We start from the raw sequence: 24,122 nt of genomic DNA, 5'->3' as shown, positions 1-24,122 counted from the left end.
CTCGGGTTGGCAGGTCCCCGCCATGTTGTCTGCTTGGGCTCCCTTCTCCTTTGCCTTGTCTCACTGGAGGACAGCCAGAAAGAAGAGCAACAGAGAGGAGAGCATGAGGAACCTCAGGAATCCCTCAGGAAAAAGCAGCCCTTAATGACTGCTGTCCCAGGAGCTAATGGGCTCAACCAGGCCGGGGCTGCACCTTGGATTTGGGAGACTCTGGAAAGTCTGCAGCTGCAGGAGACAGAGACTACTGGCAAGGGCTTACGATCACTTCCCTCTTCTGGCCGAGAATGAGATCATGAAGGGGAGGTGCTGTCTGTCTCTGGCAGCTGAGGAGCGGGGCAATCCCAAGTATAAAGACTGGTCTAGCAGGAAGAAAAGGAAAATGCCCTTTGCAATGTGTGCCTGGCTCACGTCACCTTTTGCTCTCCCTGTTTCAATAGATCCTTCCTTTCGCCCTCTTTCTCTCTCACACATATTCTCCAACTCTTGTCCATTATGCTGAAGTTGTGGCTGTTTTCAGAACATCGGACCCCAAGTAATGAATGATCCTGGCACTGTTTGGCACGTGCTGGGGGAGATGGGAGAGAGCTGCGGGCTAGGGCAGGGACCAGCAGCAGAAGACCTTCTATGCCATCGCAGCAAATCCGGTGAGGCTGCCCCCTACCTTGCTTGGCGACCTCCTCCTGCAGCAGGTTCTCCATGCAGTCATCCTCGGTGATGTCCAGGGGCACATCGCCGTCACAGTTCACAGCCGCGATGCTTGCGCCGTGCTTCAGGAGGTACCTGGGGGGGTGGGGGGGGGGGGGCAGCAAAAACCTGGCTGTTAGCTTTTCGCTGGCCATAGACGTGCCACGACAGCATCCTAGCTCCAATATAGGGAAGGCTGAGGCAGGATCCTACAGGGTCAGAAACACAGAGAAGGGAACTATGTGCAACGGACAGAGATACACACGCAAAACAGAAGACAAGAAACACCTTGCAGAAGACTCAAACAGCAGTCCTCAAGGATAAGTAAAACATGCAGACAGATCATAAAACGGGAGCCAACGTAAGAACAATTGATTTCTAGATGGGGGAACAGTATCAGAATGCGACCGGCTGAACATCAGGGCTCCTGCCAGACCCAGAGCACATGTGTGGGCTAGGGAGCACGTCTTTCCGTACCATGGAGGGCGAAAGATAAGGGTTGGGGGGATGACACCCACAGTGATTGCAGTATTACAGGGCTTGTGAGATGGGCAGGGAGAAGACAATGGTGGCGTGTGCCGGGAACTCACTCTGCTATCTCCAGGTAGCCACAGGACGCTGCCACATGTAACGGCGTCCAGCCCTCGTTGTCCGCTTGGTTCACGTTGGCGCCGTGCCCCACTAGGAACTCCACCACCTCCAGATTCTCATCGATGCACGCCTGAAAGGAAGAGGAGGAGAAAAGGCATGAATCAGTGTGCCCGCAGCTCAGGAGACATGACCATCACCCTTCACTAGCGCCCATCAGCCAGGTCCCAAATGTGTCGTGTGCGGTCCAAGGAAGCCAGGTGTGTCCTGGAATAAACTACAAACCCCAGAATGCAGTGCGGCTCAAACAAGGGTGGAAAAATCCCAGGTGTGGCATCCCGTTTCCACACACACACACGCGCAACTATAACGTCTTTCTTGGCATCAGCCAACAGAGCTCAAGGTAGCCTGGGTGTCAGAGAAAGGGAGTGGGGGAAGGCCGCTGCAGCCTGGCGCACGGACACAAGAAGCTGGTGTGGGAAAGTGGCCGGACCACAGAGATGCAGCCCACCCCGAGCTTACCGCAGACTTCCCCTTTGAAAATGAGTGATTTGTGCGGGCAGCCAAGGAGAAGGGGGGTTAAAGGCACGTTCCCCCTTTACTCCTCCACCCTCAGCTTGCCCAAAGGAATGTCTCCGTTTAACCCGGTTTGCAAGTATGCAGGCTACGGAAGCCCGTGGGCAATGTCACCCGAGCAGAGAAGGGCTAAGCCATTGTATCTGGAAACTATCCCCTTATCTCCCCGTGCCTCGGCTCTAATCCCCTGCTCTGCCACAGGCTCCCTCTGTGAGCAGCCGAGTCACCGGGTCTCCTTGTGCCTCCAAGTCTCCGGCTGTCAGAGTGGAATAAAACGGTTACATTCTTCCTCTCTGGAAATCATCACAGATGGCTGCCTGTGCATTTGTAAGGTACTGACCCCTGCAATGTTAATCAGACTGCTCCACCCAGCACCATTCCCTGCTGTCACACTGCCACGTGACACGGTGTGCGATTCTTAAACAAGCCAAGACCTCCTCCAGATCCAGGTCAGAGAAGACGGGACGGGGGAAGGGAGAAAAGCAGCAAGCTCGGAGCGATTCCTCTTCCCCGAGTACCCACCGAGGGCACGGCGAGCAGGGTGCAAGCTGGCAGATTGTCCCACACGTGCTACCAAAGCCTGCTCCTACCACAAAGGGTGCCCAGATGGCGGTGCAGCTGCCACCGGGTAACAGCTAACCCCAAAACACATGGGAAGAAACCACGGTGGGTGATCTTGCACCCTACTCAGCACAGTCCTAAGGTTAATAAAGGGCGTGTGTCTCTCGCCGTGGGAATGCCCGTGTGTCACGCAAGGAGGGAAGGCTGGGACAGACACTCCAGATGGCGTTGCCTGCTTGGGAAGGCCACGCGTGCAGCATCCAAAACCCTCTCTCTCCAGCTACAAACCCGACGCACGCAGCACGGCATGAAGAAGCGGGGTTTTCAGGCTGGATCCCCGACTTCCCCAGGACCGGAGCCCAGTGACAGACCAGGCCAGCTGATGTCACAGAGAAAGCAATTTGGAGCGAAGCTACCACTAACCTCGCGCCTTGAGCCACACTACCTTACAGTCACGGAAAAGGAAACTCTCCATCTAATGACCTGACCTTCCCGACCTCCCTGTTAGGGACTTTAAGCTACGTTCAGATGGGTTTCCAATGCTACTCTAACTTCAAATTCTGCCGCTGTACACCGAGCGGGTTTGGGGGGATGTAAGTGTAATTACTTGAAATGTACTCTTGTTTATCAGAGACATGGTATGTTTGAAGAACACACATTCAGAAAATACTGAGCATTACCCCTCAAACATCAGCCAACCATAAAATCTCAAAGAGGTAGACGTCACCGGACAGAATGGAAGCTTGATCCTGAGCTCCCGTCCCTGTCAAACATAATCCAGCTTTAAAAATAAACCATCCGTCGTTGGTGCCGCGATTTTTTACTCAGTACTGAGAGGATTAAGCACGAAGATGATGTCCAAAATGAAAAACTGCTGAACGTAAAACAATTTTCCTTTAGAAGGCGTGCGACTGAGCTGGTGGAGGATATACCCGAGCAGGTCGCGCTAGGCCCCGTGGCAAGGGGAAGTCAAATGTGACACAATCCGCTACCGTCGACCCGACAGCGACAAGGGACCTACCCCTCCAGGGAAGAATTCCCAGAAATGGTTCTGAGACATGAAATCGCTTAAAGATGAGCTGCTAGGAAAAAAAAAAAAATGTCTGATCTGCACGAGGAATTCACCGAGCTTGGCCGCCGCGTTGATGGGATGGAGCCTCGCACGGAGGCCCATGCATGTTAAAAGGCAACAGAAGGAGCTACAATCTGAGCAGGCATTTGAGATTGGAGGGAAAAAGCCCGAATGGCTGTGGGATGGCAAGAAAATAAATCTATATATATATATATATATGCAGGCCTGGCACCCACCACCTTGAGGAAACGACAGGAGTTTTGTGACCTTACGTTGCTACTCTGATCGGTGAAAATAAGATATTGCTGGACCATCCCCTTCGGGCTGGTATTTATGATTAAGGGAGCCTCAGACATGCTGCTGAGGCTGTTGGCATTCCTAAAGGGGAGGGGCTATTAACTTTCCTGTACCTAAAATGGCACAGAAGTACCCTCAAGGTGGATGGGGGCTGGTAGAGGCGAGAGACTTCCAGTCCACCTCTTCTGAAGATCAGCTGAGACACATTTGGTTACTTCAGTGGATTCGCCTATGGACTTATGATGGGGGTCGCCTTTGGACTTATTGTGCATTGCTCTCATATTATCCACAGTTCAGGCTGTTGTTCTTAGGATGGTTCAAGGTTTACGTCTGCTGGGAATCAATGGGCGTCCGTTTTGTGGCCGATGCGCTCTCCTCCCGCTAGAGAGTGAGATCTACACAGGGGGGGGGGGGGGTGTAAGCAGATCAAGTTACTGGGAGAAGAACGGGAGGGCGCTGTAAGTTAGAGGGAAGCTTTCACCCAGTGCAAGTTGATGCAGGCAGCGTGGAAGGGGTGAGGTGCTTCCATTATCGGAGGTGGGGTTGGGGAAGAATCGGCTAAGGGTGGCGTTTCGTATCTTCTCTCTTAATGTCAAGGGGCTCAATACGCACAGAAAGCGACAGCTTTTATTTCGAGAGTCGCCCCCTACTCGAGCTTCCATTGGGATGCTTCAAGAAACTCACCTGAAGAAAAAGGTATGAGCACCGATTGAACAACAGACTTTCCACGACAGATTTTTTGCACCCGGCTGAAAAGAAGGGAAATGTGCCGGGCTCTGCACTCTAATCACACAAAATCTAGCATTTGAGCTTCGGACGTTTTGCGCGGGGAAGATACGTGTTGCTCAAGATAAGAGATGGGAGGTGAGGTGCATACCCTAGTCTGTATATAGGCTCCTAATCATGATCAAGGTTCGTTTTCAGTGTCTTTGGAAAAACTGCCAAGTTCTCATTCGGAGGGAACTTTGAGAGTGGGTGGTGATTTTAAAACGACTAGAAATCCCCGCTATTGATAACTCCACTGTGCCAGTAAGAGCAAGAAAACCCTCGACCCTTTCGATGGAATGGTGGACCCTAGTAGATATCTGACGTCAGCGTTTCCCTTCCTCCAGAAATACCTTCTTTACTAAACCACATGGATCTTACTCATGAATTGTTTTCTTTCCTGTGGCTAGAGGGGTTACGAATAAAACAGTGACTGCTGACCTAGGTATCATTACGTGGTCAGACCATGCTCCAGTGTGGATTGACCTTCAATTTGCAAACTATGGTCCTGGTAGGCAGTTTTTGGCGCCTGAATGATACTTTATTAAAAGAGGAAGCCACATATAAGACATTGAATTCCGCCCTTCAGGAATACTTTCACATCAATGGTCAGGAGACTGTTTCACCTACTACGGTGTGGGAGTGCTCTAAAGCCGTACTTCGAAGGAGATTGATCTCCTTGGTCTCCTATTAAAAATTAAAAAAAAGGAAAAGGAGAACATTAACACTGATCTCCTGAATAAGATTGCGGCATTGTCTTCTGCTCATAAAACTACTCTCACCCAAAATACTTAGGAAATTATATGCTGCCAGGGATGAGCTCAGTGCACTTGAAACGGAGGCCAATGCCCATCAACTAGAATTGACTCAGCAAGCTTCCTTCGAAGGAGGTGATAAAGCCGGGAAGTATTTTGCACACAGACTGAAGACATTTATGATTCAAAATCATATTGCAAAGATTAAATCTGCAGAGGGTGGGATGGTCTCTACCTCCCCTGACATCAGAAATTGCTTCTCCAAGTTTTATTCTCAGTGGTATAGTAAAGATGGTAATATAAGTGAGGTGGATATTGAAGATTTCCTAGCATGTAGCCAGATGGACTCAGGACCAATGGGTTAGGCTCCCCTGCCAGCAGATGGAGACGGAGTCAGATTTCAAAGCTAACGTCAGAGCACATATATCCCTGCAGTGACCTCAGCCCTTCAGTATTTCTCCGTCTCCAGCAGATGGTGGACGAACCTCTCCCTATAGGGATTGCTGTACTTTTTGAAGGAGAAATTCTACATTTAAATTGGATAAAAAATTGATTCCCGCTCTCCTGAGATGATACCTAAAGGTCCCTCCCCCAGTTGAGAATTCCTGAGGCGATTTCAGAGATCCCCAGAGGTGGGCCTTGGTCCGGTAGCCGGTTCCCGGTATGAACTTTGCTGCTGAAGCAGCTGAAAGGCAGTGGGTGCAGGAAGCCAAGCACGGCAGTGACGGCTAAAGTCCTCTCACCCTGCAACCGCAGAACGTCTCTGTACTCAGCCGGTAAGCGCTGAGCACAAGTTAAAAAAAAAAAAAGAGAGAGAAGATGATTTACCTCCCTATTCAGAGACATTGGAGGGGTTTCGGTAAAACTTCCTCCAGTCTCCTACCTTGGCGTGCCATACCAATGTCGCTCCCCGATCCCATTGAGGTAAGGGGAAGTGGGCTTCCAAGTGGATTGAGAGGCCCCCCGGTGGGCTAGGCCCCACTTTAGGCTTGGCTGGCACACCGTGTGTAGGCCGCGGTGGCACCATCTTGTGCATGTCTTTACTTGTGCCATACTGCCCTCCATAGAACGTCAGAACGCACAGTGCATTGGCTCTGCACTGTGCACATAACGTCGCACATGTACATATGCGCACAATCTACTAAGCGCAGAATACAGGTAAAGCCGGATGCATGGGCTGTGCGCGTGCCTCTCGCCGTGTCCCGCCTAGGCGCCCGAAATCTGCGCACATAAAATTTTAAGTGCAAGCCGACAGAACACAGTTACCGCCGCCAATGGCTCCAGCAGCCAAGAAACATAAGCGCCTTTCTCTCTGCACCTCTTGTCATATTAGAGCTTCAGTCTGACCTGGATTTCAACTTATGTCAGCACTGTGAGGAAGCCCACGGAGAGCTGGCCTCCCGGACTTTGCTAAACCCGGCTCCTCCCATTCAGAGGATGGGTTAGCCACAGCCTTAACTGGAAGTACGCCGGATCTGAGTACCCCCGGGACTGGATCATCCATAAGAGAGGGAAATTACGGGTAAACCGTCATCCAATCCCTAGATCAGGGCATCTATATTAGTATTGGGGTTCAGTGTTTATGATTGCTTGAGTATAGTTACGGTTATCCATTTTTAATCATATTTTAAAACAAGTTTTTTTCAATAAGATGTCCACAGTGGCTTTTGAAGAGAATACTGAAGGGCTGAGGTCACTGCAGGGGTGTATCGAGGGTGACGGCAGCTTTGAAATCTGACTCCATCTCTATCTGGTGGCAGGGGAGCATTTCCCATTGGTCCTGAGTCCGTCCATCTGTCTACACTAAGGAAAACAAAATTATGAGGTAAGTAATTTCTCCAATATTTGGCCTCATTTTCCTTGCCTACCCTTACTAAGGAACAACAAGCATTTTTACATAGGGATATTACCACAGTAGAAATCCTCCAAGTTATTAAATCACTGAGGGTAGGCAAATCACCAGGCTTAGATGTTTTTTTTGGCCAATTATTATAAGAGCTTTGCTCACAGATTAGTCATTCCCGTATCGATGATGTTTAATTCCCTTAGGGATGGGGTTCATTTCCGTTGGGTAGTAATTTATCAGGTCTAACAGTGATAGCTAAACCGGGCAGGGATGCGACCCTCTGTGGGTTGTACAGGCCCATCTCGCTTATCAATTTGGACCTAAAATTACTGGCTAGGGTCCTAGCTGAACGGTTACATTTACCTCATCCTTGGATCCATTCAGACCAAGTGAGATTTATTCCCAATAGAATGGCGGCTGACAATGTCCATAAAATTGTCAATCTTGTTTGATGGGTCAAAAAGGAAAGAGATTCCCTCTCTTTTGCTGACTGATGATGCTGAGAAGGCGTTTGACATGGTACATTGGTCTTTTTTTTTTTTTTTTTTATTTAAAGCAACGAAGAGGATGCAATTCGACGAATTCAAAAACGTGATGAAGCTCCACAAGCCTGTGTTAAGGTCAATGGTGGGTATAGTGAGCGTTTTCCAGTTGGCAGAGGCACCAGACAGGGATGCCCTCTATCCCCGTTGCTTTTTGCATTTTTTTTTAGAACCTTTTGCAATCAAAGTAAGAGGGGCAACTGATATTATGGGTTGTGAAGTGGATTCTGTGCCCTCGGGGCTATCCTTATTTGCAGATGATATTTTATTTACATTGTCTAACCCAGGTATTTCTCTCATAGGGGTAACGCGGGAAACAAAACAATTTAGGGTAGTTTCTGGTTTTAAACTTAATCTAGAAAAGCCCGAGATCGTAAACATCTCTACCCCTGCTCACTTGTTTACGTTAATATGCAGGACGTTTCCTTTTATATGGGCTAAACAATAGATTGAGTATCTGGGAGTTGACCTTTCCAATCGAGTTGAGGATTTGCTAGGACTATTATAAAAGATTTGGAAAAATGGGAGAGAGAGGGATTCTCACGGTTTGAGAGAATTGCTGTTATTCAGATTTTTGACACCCCCTATCGCTATCACAATGGCTGTATTGAAATCTTGGCAGAAAAAAATGATTTTTTTAATTTCATTTGGCGACATAGGCCTCCTAGGGTTTCCCAGATGGTAATGTTTCAGCCTACAACTAGGGGTGGTTTAAGGGTTCCCAACTTAACTCGGTACTACGTAGCTTCACACTTGCGAGAACTTATAGATGGGAATAGATCAGTTGCAGTGAAGCAATGGGTCCAAACAGAACAATCCTTTCTAGGATTAATGCCTATTCAAGCTTTGCCATGGCAGCCTCGGTATTCATGGAGGCAATCAGTAGCCCTGCTGCCCACATTGGTTTCAATGGCGTGGTCAATTAGGTCAACCAAATTATTTCTCTCTCACACATCTATTTCACCACAGGGATTTCCCTATTTACTCTTCCCTTGAGGGCCTTTTCTGAATGGAAGGCAAAAGCATTGTTTTCTGAGGAACATTTGATGGAGAGGTGCAAATTCCTGAATTTTCCCGACCTAGCTCGAAAGTATGGGTTAAATACAAAGGACTTTCTTTCATATGCTCCACTGTGACATTGTTTTACTAAAGCAAAGGTTGGGACTGGGGCTGCGAGGGGGGGAGGACGACTATTTGAAACCTATTGTAGCAGGGCAGACACGTTGAAGGGAATCACTTCCCCGCTATATGGATTGCTAAATTCAAAGTTGCAGCGCTCCCCCAAACACATCGTGGCTTGGGTCAGGTCCTGACCGAGGATGAACTGGGATCTATCTTTGCTTTATATGAGCAAACGTTTTCTCTCTGCCACATCGATGGTATCTGACGCCAGAGAGGGACTCTAAGATCTAGTCATATGGGAAGGATAAATGTCGGCGGCAACGTGGAGAACTGGGCTCTCTTTACCATACCTGGCGGACGTGTGACGTAATGGGGACTTTCTGGAAGCGTTATTTCCTTACGGATGCTTGACGTTGTAGGGATAAAAGAAGAAGAAATTTACAACCCCTACATATGCTCTACTGAATATTCCAATTCCAAAACTGGATGGGTTATCGCAGAAATGATGTCAGCAGGTATTTTTAGCAGCTAGGTGTGAGCGTGCAGCTGCTTGGACGTGTAAATTTGCACCCACCTTAGACGTCGCATAAGAATTAGCGCTTGGCCAAAATTCGAGCCATACGGTGCAATACTGTTTCCAAACTTGAAAAACGTTGCCTTCCATTGGTGACTTCCCTTCGACCTGAACCTGCGTTTCTGCTATGGCTGTTAATTTATACAGTTCTCAATAAAGGTTTAAATTTAAAAAAAAAATCTCAAAGAGGTGATTACCACAACTTAAAAATCTCAATTATTTTATAGGAAATGTTATCATATTTTGACGTGCTTTAAATGTTTAAGCCACAGGCAGTGGCCTACAACCAGTATCATCAAACAAGCACTCCTCCCTATCAGTGAACCTATATGGTCCTTATTATTACTCAAAACTTTATTTCTTTAACAATAACTTTTTTTCCTTATCTTGCGAGTCAAAACCGCTCATTCCACAGACGAGTGCTCTAACACAAACCCAACACTGACAATGTTTCGGCATAGACAGATGCCTTCATCAGGGGACCAATCGAAATACAAGTGCGGCCTCACTCGGCTCCAACAGGGGACCAATCGAAATAAAGTGCGGCCTCACTTGGCTCAATGCCGAAACATTGTCAACTTCCACTGGGATAGTTGTTTCTTTAGAGACGGCACAGACCAGTGCGTCCACTTAGGGAAACGCAAACGTTCCCTTACCGTTGGGTCCAGAGGGTATAGAACTTCCAATGCTTGGCCCCCCCTTTAAAACTTGCTTCTGGGGCATCCCATTCCAGATCAATCAACACCTGGATGGCATCCATCACTAGAAAGTGGCAGGAGGCCTTCCGCAGGGAAATCAGAATGGGATTCTTCTTTGGTTCCGTCATAGAGTCCACCCCAGGAACTCCCAGCATCTTCAGGGTCTGGGAAACCAGGGCCGGCAATTTGTCTCTATGGAAAAACTGTAACATGGTCTGATACGGTTCCAACACAAGGGGAATTTCCTCCTCTTCATCCGTGCCTTCCAGGTCCCTGCCAGGGATACACTTGGTAAGGTGAGGCATGCCTCGGGGTCACCAGCTGAGGTTCTGTCCAAACTGGGGCAAGAGAGGCAGTAGACTGCGCCTGCACGAAGGCTTGTTGTCCCTGGAAAAACTCCATCCAGGAAAAGGCCGCCAGGTCCATGCATAATCCAGGAGGTACTGGGGTGGGACCAGCTGAATTTCCCTCTCCTACGGATGAACCAGTCAAGGGGTTACTAAGGTCTGGTGTACTTCCAGTTAAGGCAGTGACCAACCCATCCTCTGAATGGGTGGAGCCTGGCTTAGCAAAGTCCAAGGAGGTCAATTCCCCTTGGGCTTCCTCACAGTGCCAACATAAGTTGGAGTCCAGGGCAGACTGAGAGGCTCTAATATGACAAGCGTTGCAGAGAGCAAGGCGCTTAAGCTTTCTTGGATGGCAGTGCCATTGGCAGCGGTAACTTTGCGTCCCATCGGCTCACCCTTAAAAAATGTATGCGCACCGATTTTGAGCACCTAGGCGGGGGTGCGGCAAGGCGCATACACAGACCGTGTGCCCGGTTTCTCCTGTGTTCTGTGCTTAATTGTTATGTGTGTATGTGCGCGCGACACGTGCACAGAGCCGACACACTGGGTGTAGAGATGTTCTATGGGAGGGGGCGATACGGCATGCACAAAGATGCGTGCAAGATGGTGCCACCACGGCCTACCATGTGGTGTGCCGACCAAGCCTAAAACAGGGCCCAGCCCAGCCCACCGGGGGGGGGGGCTGCGCAACCCACTCGGAAGCCCACTTCCCTTTACCCCAACGAGATCGGGAACGACATCAGTACAGTGTGCCGAGCAAGGAGACCGGACAAAGTTTTACCGAAACCCCTCCAAACGTCTCTGAGTCGGGAGGTAAATCATCTTCTCTCTTTTTTTTTTTTTTTTAACTTGTGCTCAGCGCTTACCGGCTGAGTACAGAGACGGTCTCTGGCTGCTTGGGGAGAGGGCTTTGGCCGGCACCACTGCACTCGGCTTCCTGCGCCCACTGCCTTTCAGCTGCTTCAGCAAAGTCCATGCCGGGAACCGGCTACCGGACCAAGGCCCACCTCTGAGGAATCTCGGAAATCGCCTCAGGAATTCTCAACTGGGGGAGGGACCTTTAGGTATCACCGCAGGAGAGCGGGGCTCAATTTTTTCTCCAGTTTAGAACATAGAATTTCTTCTTCCAAAAGGTACAGCGATCCCCATAGGGAAATAATGTCTACATCTGCTGGAGACGGAGAAATACTGAAGAGCTGAGGTCACTGCAGGGTGATATCAGCTTTGAAATCTGACTCCGTCTCCATCTGCCGGCAGGGGAGCATAACCCATTGCTCCTGAGTCCACTTGGCTACATGCTAGGAAAGCAGCACATTTAAAACAAATCAGAGAAAGTTCTTTTTCTTGCAAAGCACAATTAAGCTATGAAATTCGTTGCCGGAGGATTTGGTTAGGGCAGTAAGTGCAGCTGGGATTAAAAAGGGTTGGAGATGTCCATAAACTTCTATTAAGCTGTTTTAGGGAATGGCCACTGTTATTACTAGCAACGGTAACATGGGATAGACTTAGTTTTTGGGTACTTGCCAGGTTCTTATGGCCTGGATTGGCCACTGTTGGAAACAGGATGCTGGGCTTGATGGACCCTTGGTCTGACGCAGTATGGCATGTTCTGATGTAACCACCTTCTATCAGCAAAGCTTCTAGCCTGGCAGTGGGAGAGATCACCCTGCCACTGACTCCCTCTAGCCTCAGCCAGTGAAGTCCACCATGGGCTTGCAAGTCCCGGGCTGCAGAAGCAGGCAGTGATGTCCACCGACCCTGTTCGTCCACAGCATTATGCCCCTGAAAATTGCCATCAGATGGCATCTGCGGAATAGACGGCCAGAAGCTCTGGGGGAGTTGAAGGCTTGGTACCAGTGCAGCAACTCCAGCGTCCTGAGCGCACAATGGGAACGGATTCTTCTCCCAGCTCTGCATTATTTGAGCGATTAAATATCAGGATTTGTGAAACCACAGCCCCCGTCAGGCCCCCCCCCCCCCACCCCCAAATGTCTTAACACGGTCAGAGATTCTCATTGCCAGCACCAATGGGCTCACGGTCCAACTCCTGCCTTACATCTGCTAGCAGTCATTAAAACACTCCTTGGCCTCATGCACCGGAGCCCTCGAGAGAACGCGAGAAGGAAACGGGGGGGGGAGGAGGAATGTGGGTCTAAACTGAGACAAAGGAAGGACTCTTTCAACTCCCAAACCCTGGCGCTCCTGATCCGGGGAGGGAACGGCTGGGGCCTGGCCAACTAAAAGAACGAAGTCATGGAAACAGATGCGGACTAATGTGTGTGCGTGTGGTGGGGGTAGGGCTGAAGCCTGCTTGGCCTTTGGTTTGCTCCTAATGAGAATCCCCAGCCTGGGCAGCCGCCAGCAAACGGCGCAAAGTCTGGCACGGCAGCAGGGGGAAGACCAAGGCTTAAGGAGGTTTCATCTGCCGCGAGAGAACGGCTTTTTTGCTGACCTGCGCAGCTCCGCTGCATTCCAAGAGCACAAGCTAAAGCTCAAGGCAACGCCATATGGAACTAATCCCCCCCAGGACTCCTGCGATAAAGCCCTCAAAAGCAGTTGGCATCTCAGGTAGCTGGCAGCCAGCCTCACCTGTCCAGGCCAGGCACAAGTTACAAAAATGCTGGCGACACTTTTCCCATTGTTGAATCGCCTGCTTAGTATGGAATGCAGCGGGGAACCTTGCCCTCCTGAGTGAAGACAGCCAACGGTATGGCCTGCGGGACCCCCGCATGCCTCGAACAGCTCCCCTTTCTCATGTGCACAAAAGGAGAGAGAAAAAAAAAAACAACATTTTCATGAAACGTCAACGGAGCAAGGAGGTTCGCGGAGGCCCCTGCATTACGACAGGGGCCGCGCTTTCGGAGCTGCAAGACGTCAGGGGCTTTGGAACACCACAACCCGTTTCCTGGTCGCTGGGGAAGCAGGTCCAACCCCTCCCCCCTCCCCCGGCGTTTGGGGGGGGGGGGGGAGAGCCCAGGATTCAAAAAGAGAACAAGCCGTTGAGTTCCCGACGGCCAGAAGACCAGAGGCTGCTGGCGTAAGAGCTGGCGAGGCTGCCGCAGCAGCTTCTGCACGGGCATCCACAGGAGCTAAGAGGGGATCGACAAGCCTCAAGCCCCAGCGCTTTTACACAATATTAATAAACTAGCAACAGCGTACAGAACGGCACGGCCTCACAGCATAGGGCTCGGCGGATTGAATGACTTGCTCAAGGCCACGCAGAGATCAATCCCTTGCCCTCTCTCCGCTGCCAGAGACGCAGCACGACAGCGGCCGAACCCGAGCATCTCTCAGGGACGCGGGCCTATCTGAGCTGCTAATGAATAACTGGGATTTTACAGCGTGCGGAAAAGACTTGTGCGAGCAGAGTTATCGTCTCCTTCCCCTAATTCGTATTTGTGACCGAAGGGAAGGCTTTGCTCCTTGTTCCTTTGTCAGTCGGTGAAGTCAGAGGGCTACCACGAGATGGTTTCCCCCACTTCTGCCCTTCTCTCCCTAGACTCGGGAGGCCCCGCACTCAAAAGTCTCACCACTCCAGACATCCTCTTCCTCCCTCCTCCTCTGAAATGTAGAGAAGACCCTTACATTGCAAAGGGTCCTCGGCTTTTCTTAAAACAGCCTGGAGCAGGTGAGAGCCTATGAATCAGTGCTGACAGAGTGGGTGCTGTCAACATTTTGGGAATCTTTTGGAAAAATAAAATCACGACCTCTCCCAGCCTCCAACAGAATGACAAATGACACCGAGAGGGGGCAATGACAGAATCCAGAGTGGGCCCACATGCTTTCTAAAGATTTCCTCTCATTTACTGACTATGGACGTTTTAAGATATGTCATACTGGGTCAGACCAAGGGTCCATCAAGCTCAGCATCCTGTCTCCAACACTGGCCAACCAAGTCACAAGTACCTGGCAAGTACCCAAATATTAAATAGATCCCATGCTACTGATGCCGGCAACAAGCAGTGGCTATTAGAGATGTGAATCGGATCCGATATCGGATCCGATTCACATCCGATATTGGATCCGATTCACATCTATAGAGATGTGAATCGGAACCAGAATCGGATCCGATATCGGATCCGATTCACATCCCTAGTGGCTATTCCCTATAGATTAATAGCAGTTTATGGACTTCTCCTCCAGGAACTTATCCAAATCTTTTTTAAACCAAGCTACACTAACAGCCTTAACCACATCCTCTGGTGATGAATTCCAGAGCTTAATTGGAGCATGGAGTGCCCCCTAGTCCTTGTATTATCTGAAAAAGTAAATAACCAATTCACATTTACCCATTCTAGACCTCTTATGATTTTAAAGACCTCTATCATATCTCCCCCCCCCCCCCCCTCAGCCGTCTCTTCTCCAAGCTGAACAGCCCTAAACTCTTCAGCCTTTCCTCATAGGGGAGCCGTTCCCATCCCCTTTATCATTTTGGTCGCCCTTCTCTGTACCTTCTCCATCGCAATTATATCTTTTTTGAGATGCGGCGACCAGAATTGTACACAGTATTCAAGGTGCAGTCTCACCATGGAGCGATACAGAGGCATTATGACATTTTCCGTTTTATTCACCATTCCCTTCCTAATAATTCCCAACATTCTGTTTGCTTTTTTGACTGCCGCAGCACACTGAGCCGACAATTTCAATGTGTTATCCACTATGACGCCTAGATCTCTTTCCTGGGTAGTAGCACCTAATATGGAACCCAACATTGTGTAACTACAGCAAGAGTTATTTTTCCCTATGTGCAACACCTTGCACTTATCCACATTAAATTTCATCTGCCATTTGGATGCCCAATCTTCCAGTCTCACAAGGTCTTCCTGCAATTTATCACAATCTGCTTGTGATTTAACTACTCTGAATAATTTTGTATCATCTGCAAATTTGATAACCTCACTCGTCGTATTCCTTTCCAGATCATTTATAAATATATTGAAAAGCACCGGTCCGGAGGGGGGCGCTCTTCCGAGGCTGTGAAAGATGGACACTAAGTGGCAAAGCTCCCTTCCAACGACCACTTTATTGCACCATTGCAAATTTCTTATGTGCTCCCTGAGCTGCCTATTTGGTCTGGATGGCGTTGAAACGAAAAACAGCAGACTTAGAACAGCTTTCTCACCGCAGGCAGACGCTGGAATCTCCCGAGGCTGAGGGAGGACCGCTCTCCGGAGACAGCGAGGGCCCGATTCCGGACGTGTTGGCGTCCAGTTAACTTACCACCTCCGGCCTTTCTGATCTACCATCTCGAGAGGAGATGCGGGGCTGGTGTCTAGAATTAAGAGCAGATATGAAACAGCATAAAAAGGATCTTTTGGCTTCCGCTTCGGAGGTAAAAGAAGCATTAACAACCTTGGTTACCCGCGTCAAACTTGGACGTTAGGGTTGAAGGTCACACCGACGCTCTCAGCCATCTTTCGGCGCGGCAGACAACATTGCAGGTGGAGGCTCCAGCTCTGGCAAAGTAGAAGACCTTGAGAAGCGGGCCCACCGGGGTAACCTGAGGCGCCTGAGTCGGCGGAGTACCAGAACGCCACGAAAACCGCAGCAAGGAGCTGTTCGCTTTGTCTCCACACTGACGGGGCGGCAGGACGCGCCCTGCATAGCCGCTCCTACATCGATTCAAACTGAGCATGCTCATAGGGCTTTGGGCCCTAAAACCGATAACAAGGCCCGAGACCATAGTCCTATGTAAGCGCAGCTGTGCGCAAAAGTCGGTTATTTATGAAGGAGCCCGGGAGCCTGGCAATGGGAGGGCCCGTGCCATCTCCGTATTCCAGGATCGCGCCCTTCAACCCGTCCCAAGCGCTGCGGGCCGGGCGAGGCGACGCGTACGCTACGAGATGAGAATGTTCGCTCTCGCTGGCCCTTCCCTTTCCGGCTTCAGTTGCCCGCTAGAGGAGCGACCCTACCGAGTGAACACTACAGCAGAAGCAGTGGGTGCCTTTAAGTCAGCGATTATATCTTTTGCTTTCCCGGCAGCTACAACGGCGCCGAACGCGGCCCGGCCGGACACTCTACCGCGATGGCCACGTGCTGCAAAAGGAGGCAATCCAGGCCTTCTTACTCGGCCCTCTCCGATCAGGGACTCTGGTTTCTCCTAGCCACATTAGCTCCTGCTAATTAGAGTTCCCTCTGCTGAGCGATGGGTGGCTCCGAGCAGGACGGCTGGCGCGCGGTTTTGCTTACTTTTGAGCTCTGCACTGGTACAGCCCGTTCAATGGGTATACGTCAATGGTTATGCTTTGCGGTTTATTATATTATAGAGAGCGGTTGTTGAGGTGATGGTAGCGTATCCAGCTTGAGCTGTCGCTCATGTCCCCCCCAGGAAATGGTGGATCTGCTGGGTGGGAAAGGCAGAGGGAATAAACGGGGTGTGGGCGGTTTTTTTTAGGGACTAGCTTTGCGGGGTTTTTTTCCCTTGCTCCGTACATCGCTTTCTCGGCAAGGTCGCTTGCACTACTTTTACATATTAGTTTGTTACATCCTTTTCACCAGCTAGGGAAAGGGTTACTGAGATCGCTTTAAACAGTGGCTAGGATATTATCCCTTAATGTTAAGGGGTTAAATTCGTATAGGAAACGTCAGCTGTTATCTCACTGATCTCTTAGCTCAGAAGGCTTCCATTGCCTTTCTGCAGGAAACCCATTTGCGGAAGAGGGTTGAGCGTCGCCTTTATCAGAAAGATTACCCTCACCAATTTTTAGCAGCCAGCCTGGCAGGAGCGAAAGACACTGGAGTAGCTATCCCGATTTCCCATGCTTTTGCTTTTGAGGAGCTTTTTAAGTGTTTTGATCCGAGTGGTCGATTTCTTTTATTGAAAATTAGGATGGGCAATGAGATTTTCACTCTGGTATCTTTATACTCTCCCAACTGCAGTCAGGGCTCCTTCTTACGTGCTTTAGATGACGTTTTACTTACTTATGCAGTGGGCTCAATAATTTTGGGGGGGGGGGGAACAGGGGGACTTTAACCTTAAGTGCCCAACCTTACACAATTCACATCCAGTTTCCACTTCTATTGCCCTACAGGGTGGAAGATATCTCATTGGGGTTTGGGGGATATCCGGAGACCAGGGTTCCCCACGGCTCGGTTATACACGTTTTATTCCCCTCCTCATGGGACCTGCTCCCGTACTGATTTTTTTCTTCTTGACAAAATCCTACGAAATACAGCAAGCGGGGCGGATATTGGGCCTAGTACCTGGTCGGACCATGCCCCGATATGGTTGGATGTTTCGTGCCAGGATCTGGATCGTGGCCAACGTTTTTGGCGCCTCAACGGCAGCCTGCTAAAAAAAAAAAAGTCTCCTTTTCCGATTTATTAGGGAAGCAAATACAGGAGTATTTCCAACTCACTGTTCACACTTCTGTGACTAAGATGGTGCTCTGGGACTGCTCTGAGGCAGCGGCACGAGGTCTTTTAATCGCTCGGGCAGCCCACTGCAAAAAAGGAATTTCAGCGAAAAAGGTCTAGCCTCTTGGTAGCGATTTCCCAGCCAACCCGGGAACACATGCAGACCCAATCCAAATCGACCTAACGCAAGCTCTCAGCAGCCCATCTGGAGCTACAGTCTCTGGACGATGTCAAGGTAGCTCATAAACTTGAGCTCAGCAAGCAGGCTTATTCTGAAGGGAGAAACAAGGCCAGAAGATATCTGGCAAGGCGCTATTTCAAAATTAAAACAGCTCAGGCGGATACGGTTACTACCTCAGCAGCGATCCGTCACTGGAGTCTTTTTAAATATCAGGGTTACATTGGCCATCTTCCAGTCTTCAGGTACAATGGATGATTTTAATGATAGGTTACCAATTACTTGTAATGGGTCTGAAATTTCATTTTTTAGTTCTTTCAGAACCCTGGGGCGTATACCATCTGGTCCAGGTGATTTGCTACTCTTCAGTTTCTCAATCTGGCCTACCACATCTACCAGGTTCACCGTGATTTGGTTCAGGTTATCTGAATAGTCACCCTTGAAAAACTGTCTCCGCAACAGGTATCTCTCCCACATCCTCTTCAGCAAAGAATTAATTTAGTCTTTCTGTGATGGCCTTATCTTCTCTAAGTGCCCCTTTAACCCCCTCGATCATCTAACAGTCCAACTGGCTCCTTTGCTTCGGTTATATTTGAAAAAGGTTTTATTAAGAGTTTTTGCCTTCATTAAGCCAACAATAAGCTCTATCAACACCCCCCTCTATACCACGTGTTTATGTGGCCATTAATGGGGTAGAGTTGCAGAAATCCACTCCTTATCCCTGGGATAAGCAGCTTAGGATCTCTCTCTACCCTTTGGGATGCTGCCAGGTACTTGTGATCTGATTTGGCCACTGTTGGAAACAGGATTCTGGGTTTGATGAACCTTTGTCTGACCCAGAATGGAAAATCTTATGGCTTCTCTTAAGACGCAGTACACACCGTAAGAAATGTCACCGGCAGGAGCCAGAGATGGAAAAATATTTAGAAAACGTAGGACTTTATATTCTCTCTCATCTCTTTCCTTCCCTACAGGGATTTTTCTTCCCTCCTTCCAGCTTCTTCCCCTTGCTCCAGGCACTCTCTCCACAGCCCAGCAATATCGAGCCACTGGCAGTAGCCTTTTCCCCCCACTCAGCCACCTTTCTTGCAACTTCCCACTCCCTTTCTGCACCAGTCATAGTGACTCCCCTAGCCCAGGCATTGGGCACCAAGCCCCAAATTGTCAATGCTCTGACAACCTGGCACCCAGGATATTTCCAGCTCTAGCAGGACCATTTATGCATCAATAGTGATACTGCTGGCAGACCTCGAGTGCAGATTTCTAATAGCAGAGGGCAGGAACAATGCATAAAAGTTACAGCAGGGAAATTAGGGTGAGATGGGGGGGGGAGGAAAGAGAGCACCAACACCATATCAGAATCAGGACAGGGTGCATGTCAGTCACCAGAGCAACCTGACTGACTGAGCACTCTTTGCCGCCACCGTTTCTAATCCAGACGCTAGAGGATCTTGTATCTATAGATATAAATAGAAAGCACACATGGAGCAACAGTTACTGCCCTTGCCTTAAGCATCTTGCTCGGCAGACTGGATAAACCATTGTGATCTTTATCTGCTGTCATGCACTATGTTACTATGTTCCTTTGACCATTCCATGTATTACTTTGCTAACAGATAGATAAAATGATTAAGCCAGGAAAGGCTTTTCAATGTATTTATAAACCATCCATACCAAGGCCCTGTGTGGTGAGCAATAAAACATACAGAATTAAAGGTATCTCACAAACATAATTTCTCAAAAAGGCAGCAGCAGACTAACATACCACCACTGCCCAATGCCTGGGAGTTCTCAAGTGTCATAGTAACATAGTAATGACGGCTGAAAAGGACCTGCAAGCTTCTTATGGCAGTAACCGCTGCGCCGTGCAAGTTACCCCCATGTTTCTCTTAAGGGGAGCAACTGCCACACCATGCAGTTATCCCCTAGCCTTATGACAACTCATAGAAATTTACAGCTAGCAACTTTTTTTACTGGATGAGCAGCCTTCTTGAAAACTCAGACAGTGCTGCTTGATGTGCTTTGCTTATGGACTTGGCCTATGAAACAGCCCTGTGCTTTTTCCCTTAAGACTGCATATCAGTACATCAGGGCCCATGTTGGTTGTCATCTGACTCCAATTCCTCTTCCTCCCACTCGCCTGCCGAAAAAGTGGAGAGCAATGTTGCAGTTGCATCAAAAGCATCAAGGTGATTTAGTTAAGGGTAGTAACTGTTGCTCTGTGCAAGTTTACCACCCCCCCCCATGTTTATCAGTTCTACAGACCCTAAAAGTCGGCACCCTCAATGGCTGTTGTCTGAATCCAACTCCCCTTTTCCCTCTGCCACTGAAGCAGAATGTAATGTTTCAGCTGCATCAAAAGCATCAAGGCTTACTGGTTAAGGGAAGTAACCACCGCACCAGAAAGTTATCCTCATGCACTCTTTTCTTCATTTCCATCCTCTCGCCTTTAGGGATCCACAGTGTTTATACAATGCCCCTTTGAATTCTTTGATCATTTTCATTTTCACCATCTCCTCCAGAAGGGCATTCCAGGTATCCTCCACCTTCTCCATGAAGAAATATTTTCTGGTGTTGGTTCTGAGTCATCTCCTTGGAGTTTCATTTAATGACTTCTAGTTCTACTGATCTCTTTCCAAAGGAAAAGATTTGAAGTTCGTACATCATTAAAGCCTTTCAGGTATCTGAAGGTCTGTATCATGATCTCCCCTGCACCTCCTCTCTTCCAGCGTATACATATTTAGATCCTTCAGCCTCTCCTCATAAGTCTTCAGATACTGAGCCCACACCATTTTGGTCACCCTTCTCTGGACCGACTCCATCCTCTCTCTATCCTTTTTGAGATACGGTCTCCAGAACTGAACATAGTACTCCAAGTTCATCTCAGCCAAATCATAATGAGAATGCCTATCCAAAAAGATAGGTTTTCAGAAATGCCCTAAATATTTTTGTACAGCTGGTCATGTGAAGTTCACAAGGCAAGGAGTTCCATAAAATGGGAGCTGCCATTGAAAAGACTTGGTCCCTTGTCTCTGCCAGCCAGGCCTAACACAGTCGGAACTTCCAGTAAACCTGTTTGAGGAGCGCAGTACACAAGTTGGGCTGTAAGATCCTAAAAAGGGCATTGACCCAGGGGCAGGAGTAACATGCCAGCAATGTGTGTACATTGCTCTGAACTGGACTGGTAATCATCTGAGGTATCTTAATATTAGTGGGATATGGTCTCTCATTGATTTTCCTATCAGCCTCACTGCTGCATTCCTCAAGAGCTGTAAAGTTCTATAGGTTGTACCCAGCAGCCCCCAATATAGTGTACAACAGTAATCAGGACCTCTTTGTGTATATATCTTTGTAGGCGATCAATAAATAAAATAAATATATATAAAATAAACTCCATAACGCACACATATCTCGAGTTCAAAACAAAAGGAGACTTAGATTCCACCAAAAGGTCACTGAAAATCAAAGAAGTGATCACTCAGAACAAGCCTTTTGGAAAACAACAGTCCAAGCCCCCGATGGGTCATCACAGTGATATTGCATGCATGTGATGTCATTTCCCTAAGCTGCACGCATCAGAGAACTTGATAAAATATTACATATACTAGCACGTATTTGATTTTCTCGCCTTTAAGCAAGAGCCAGCATGGCAAGCCTGCCCGGTCGCACGGCGATGATGTCACCGCCCGCCGCGCCCATTACATCACGTGGCTGGCCACGCCCGCCTGCGCGTACCTGGTGCAGGGCGCTGATGCCATCGGTGTTGGTACTGTCGACAACTCCGCCGTTCCCCCCTAGCATGGTCCGGGCTTCGGTCAGGTCACCGCCGGCGCAGGCCGCCAGGAACTGGGCGGAGCGAGGGAAACGCACAGAACGCCGGACACGAGCCGGGCTCCGGGCGGGGTCCTCGTCTTGTTCGGCGGCGGCCGACCAGCGTTGCAGCTGCTCCCGCCGCCGCTCCTTGGCCTGCGCGGCGGCCGCGCCCTCCGCCATCTTGTGTTTACCTCGCCCGCCCTTCCGCCCCGGTGGGGAGGAGTTAGGGCCTTGGAGGTGTCCCCCGGACGACGACGGCGGCAGTAGCGTCGATGTCATGACGCCACAACACGACAGGAAGGGGCAGGGTCTCTGGGAGTTGTAGTGCGCGTGCAGGGCGTCCCTGCCACGTGATGTAATGCGAGCTCCAAAGAGGCCGCTGGGGAGTTTCCGGCCCGCGCTGCATGACGTCACTAGCAAGGGATTCTGGGAATTGTGGGGCCGATGATAGCCGGCTAAGTGGCGCAGTCGAAAGTGTAAATAGCCTTATCGGATGTTATTTAGATCTGATAGGCGGTTGTATAAGTTAGCCAGTTAGACCGGTAACATAGCCGTGCTGTTAACTATCCGGCGAACTTATGCAGCCATGACCCCCTGCATTGCGGATCCTACTGCATTGCTATATCTGAATTTATTTTATTTATTTATTTATTTACGATTTTTATATACCTATGTTCATTTCAAAAAGAGATATCACATCGGTTTACAATAGGTAATTCACTATCCCCTAAAAGGGCTTACAATCTAAAATTTTTGTACCTGAGGCTAAGAGATTACAAAAATAAAATCATCAAAATCAAAGTTCTTAACAATTAAGCAAAAGGTATAACAAGGAGCATATTTAAACAAATAACACAAAGGGTTGCACGAAGGGGAGTGCCCCTTTGTCGCACCCCTTCGGTGCCGCGCCTGCTGGCTTGGCACCTTTCAAACTGCCCGGATCCGTTTGATATGATGTCAGGGGAAGGGTCGGGTCTCAGAATCATGGCTTTCCCCACAGAAATCTCTTCTCAGTTTCAAAGGCAGTTTTTTCAATTTTTTTTTGTCTTTTTACCTTGGATGTTAGCTGTTACAAGGTGATCAGCACTGGTGGGTAGCCCTCCCCATCACAAGCGCCTGCTGGCTTGGCGCCTTTCAAACTGCCCGGATCCGTTTGCGATGAATTTGATTTAATAATTATTTTTTAATTAAGAAAACACCGAACATATACATTAGCCTTTGTTTTAATTTGCTAGCCTTGATTTCCCATGGAATGAATGCTTGGTTGAGTATGAAGGTGTTCTCACATACACCTCTCGATTTCTAGAGGGGAAGGCCCAGCTGAAACAAGGGTTCAAATCCCACTGCCGCGCCTTGTGACAGTTAAGGCACATTACCCTCCTCAGGTACAAATTAGATTGTAAACCCTCTGGGGATAGGGAAATACCTTCAGTACCAGAATGTAATCCATTTTGAAATGCTGAAAAAGTGAAATATAAATACAATGGAGGTCACCTTTTTTGGATGGGAGACACCTGACTTGTATCTTTCAAAGTTAATGATTTTAGGGTTGGGGGGGGGACACAAAATCAACAATTTCACCATAAACGTATGGAGTAGGGGGATTCAACTTATATTTCAAGAACCACCTGGCTGATTGCTTTATAACTAAACAATTGGCTATTGCATTCAATAGTCTTTAATGGGGATGATTGAAACATTGGTAGTTACTTAGTTAATGATTGTTTACATAAAGACACAAGGATTCTTAATATGAGACATAATGATGGCTTTAGTGCATAATACCTTCAAAATTCTGAACTATGGAATGGTTTCCCCTTTCCTTTCCATGCACTCCAGTTTGTACTTCTCGCTAGCCAGAGTCTGATTAGTATTGGCTGTGCGCAGGGGACGTTCAGTATAAAATTTGACTGAAGATAATAGAAATATGACGCAAGATGTTGTTTTGCTGAATGATTCCAGCTTTCAAGAACTTCCAAGTTCCAAACTGGTTACATAAGGACATGCCATACTGGGTCAGACCAAGGGTCCATCAAGCCCAGCATCCTGTGTCCAACAGTGCCCAATCCAGGCCATAAGAACCTGCAAGTACCCAAAAACTAAGTCTATTCCACGCTACTGTTGCTAGTAATAGCAGTGACTATTTTCTAAGTCAACTTAATTAATAGCAGGTAATGGACTTCTCCTCCAAGAAATTATCCAATCCTTTTTTAAACCCAGCAACACTAAGTGCACTAACCACATCCTCTGGCAACAAATTCCTGAGTTTAATTGTGCGTTGAGTGAAAAAGAACTTTCTCCGATTAGTTTTAAATGTGCCACATGATAACTTCATGGAGTGCCCCCTA

The 24,122-nt window shown here is 48.7% G+C and overlaps 1 protein-coding gene across 2 annotated transcripts in view; it reads right to left on the bottom strand.

Moving 5' to 3' along the window:
* PPP1R12C (protein phosphatase 1 regulatory subunit 12C) overlaps positions 1-22,078 on the bottom strand; it is a 70,578-nt gene extending 48,500 nt beyond the window's left edge. For both annotated transcript variants that reach the window (XM_029584828.1, XM_029584829.1), the window contains exons 1-3: positions 21,697-22,078; positions 1,275-1,405; positions 662-780 (exon numbers count right to left, since the gene is read on the bottom strand). In XM_029584828.1, the coding sequence (XP_029440688.1) occupies positions 662-780; positions 1,275-1,405; positions 21,697-22,053 (607 nt within the window). In that variant the 5' untranslated portion in view covers positions 22,054-22,078. The remainder of the gene's footprint in view (positions 1-661; positions 781-1,274; positions 1,406-21,696) is intronic.
* Positions 22,079-24,122: the final 2,044 nt, after the last annotated feature.

Source organism: Rhinatrema bivittatum, chromosome 19, assembly GCF_901001135.1.
Source record: "Rhinatrema bivittatum chromosome 19, aRhiBiv1.1, whole genome shotgun sequence".
Taxonomy (NCBI): Eukaryota; Metazoa; Chordata; class Amphibia; order Gymnophiona; family Rhinatrematidae; genus Rhinatrema; species Rhinatrema bivittatum.
Note: the sequence above shows the minus strand (reverse complement) of the source record. Positions and strands in the feature narration are given on the sequence as shown.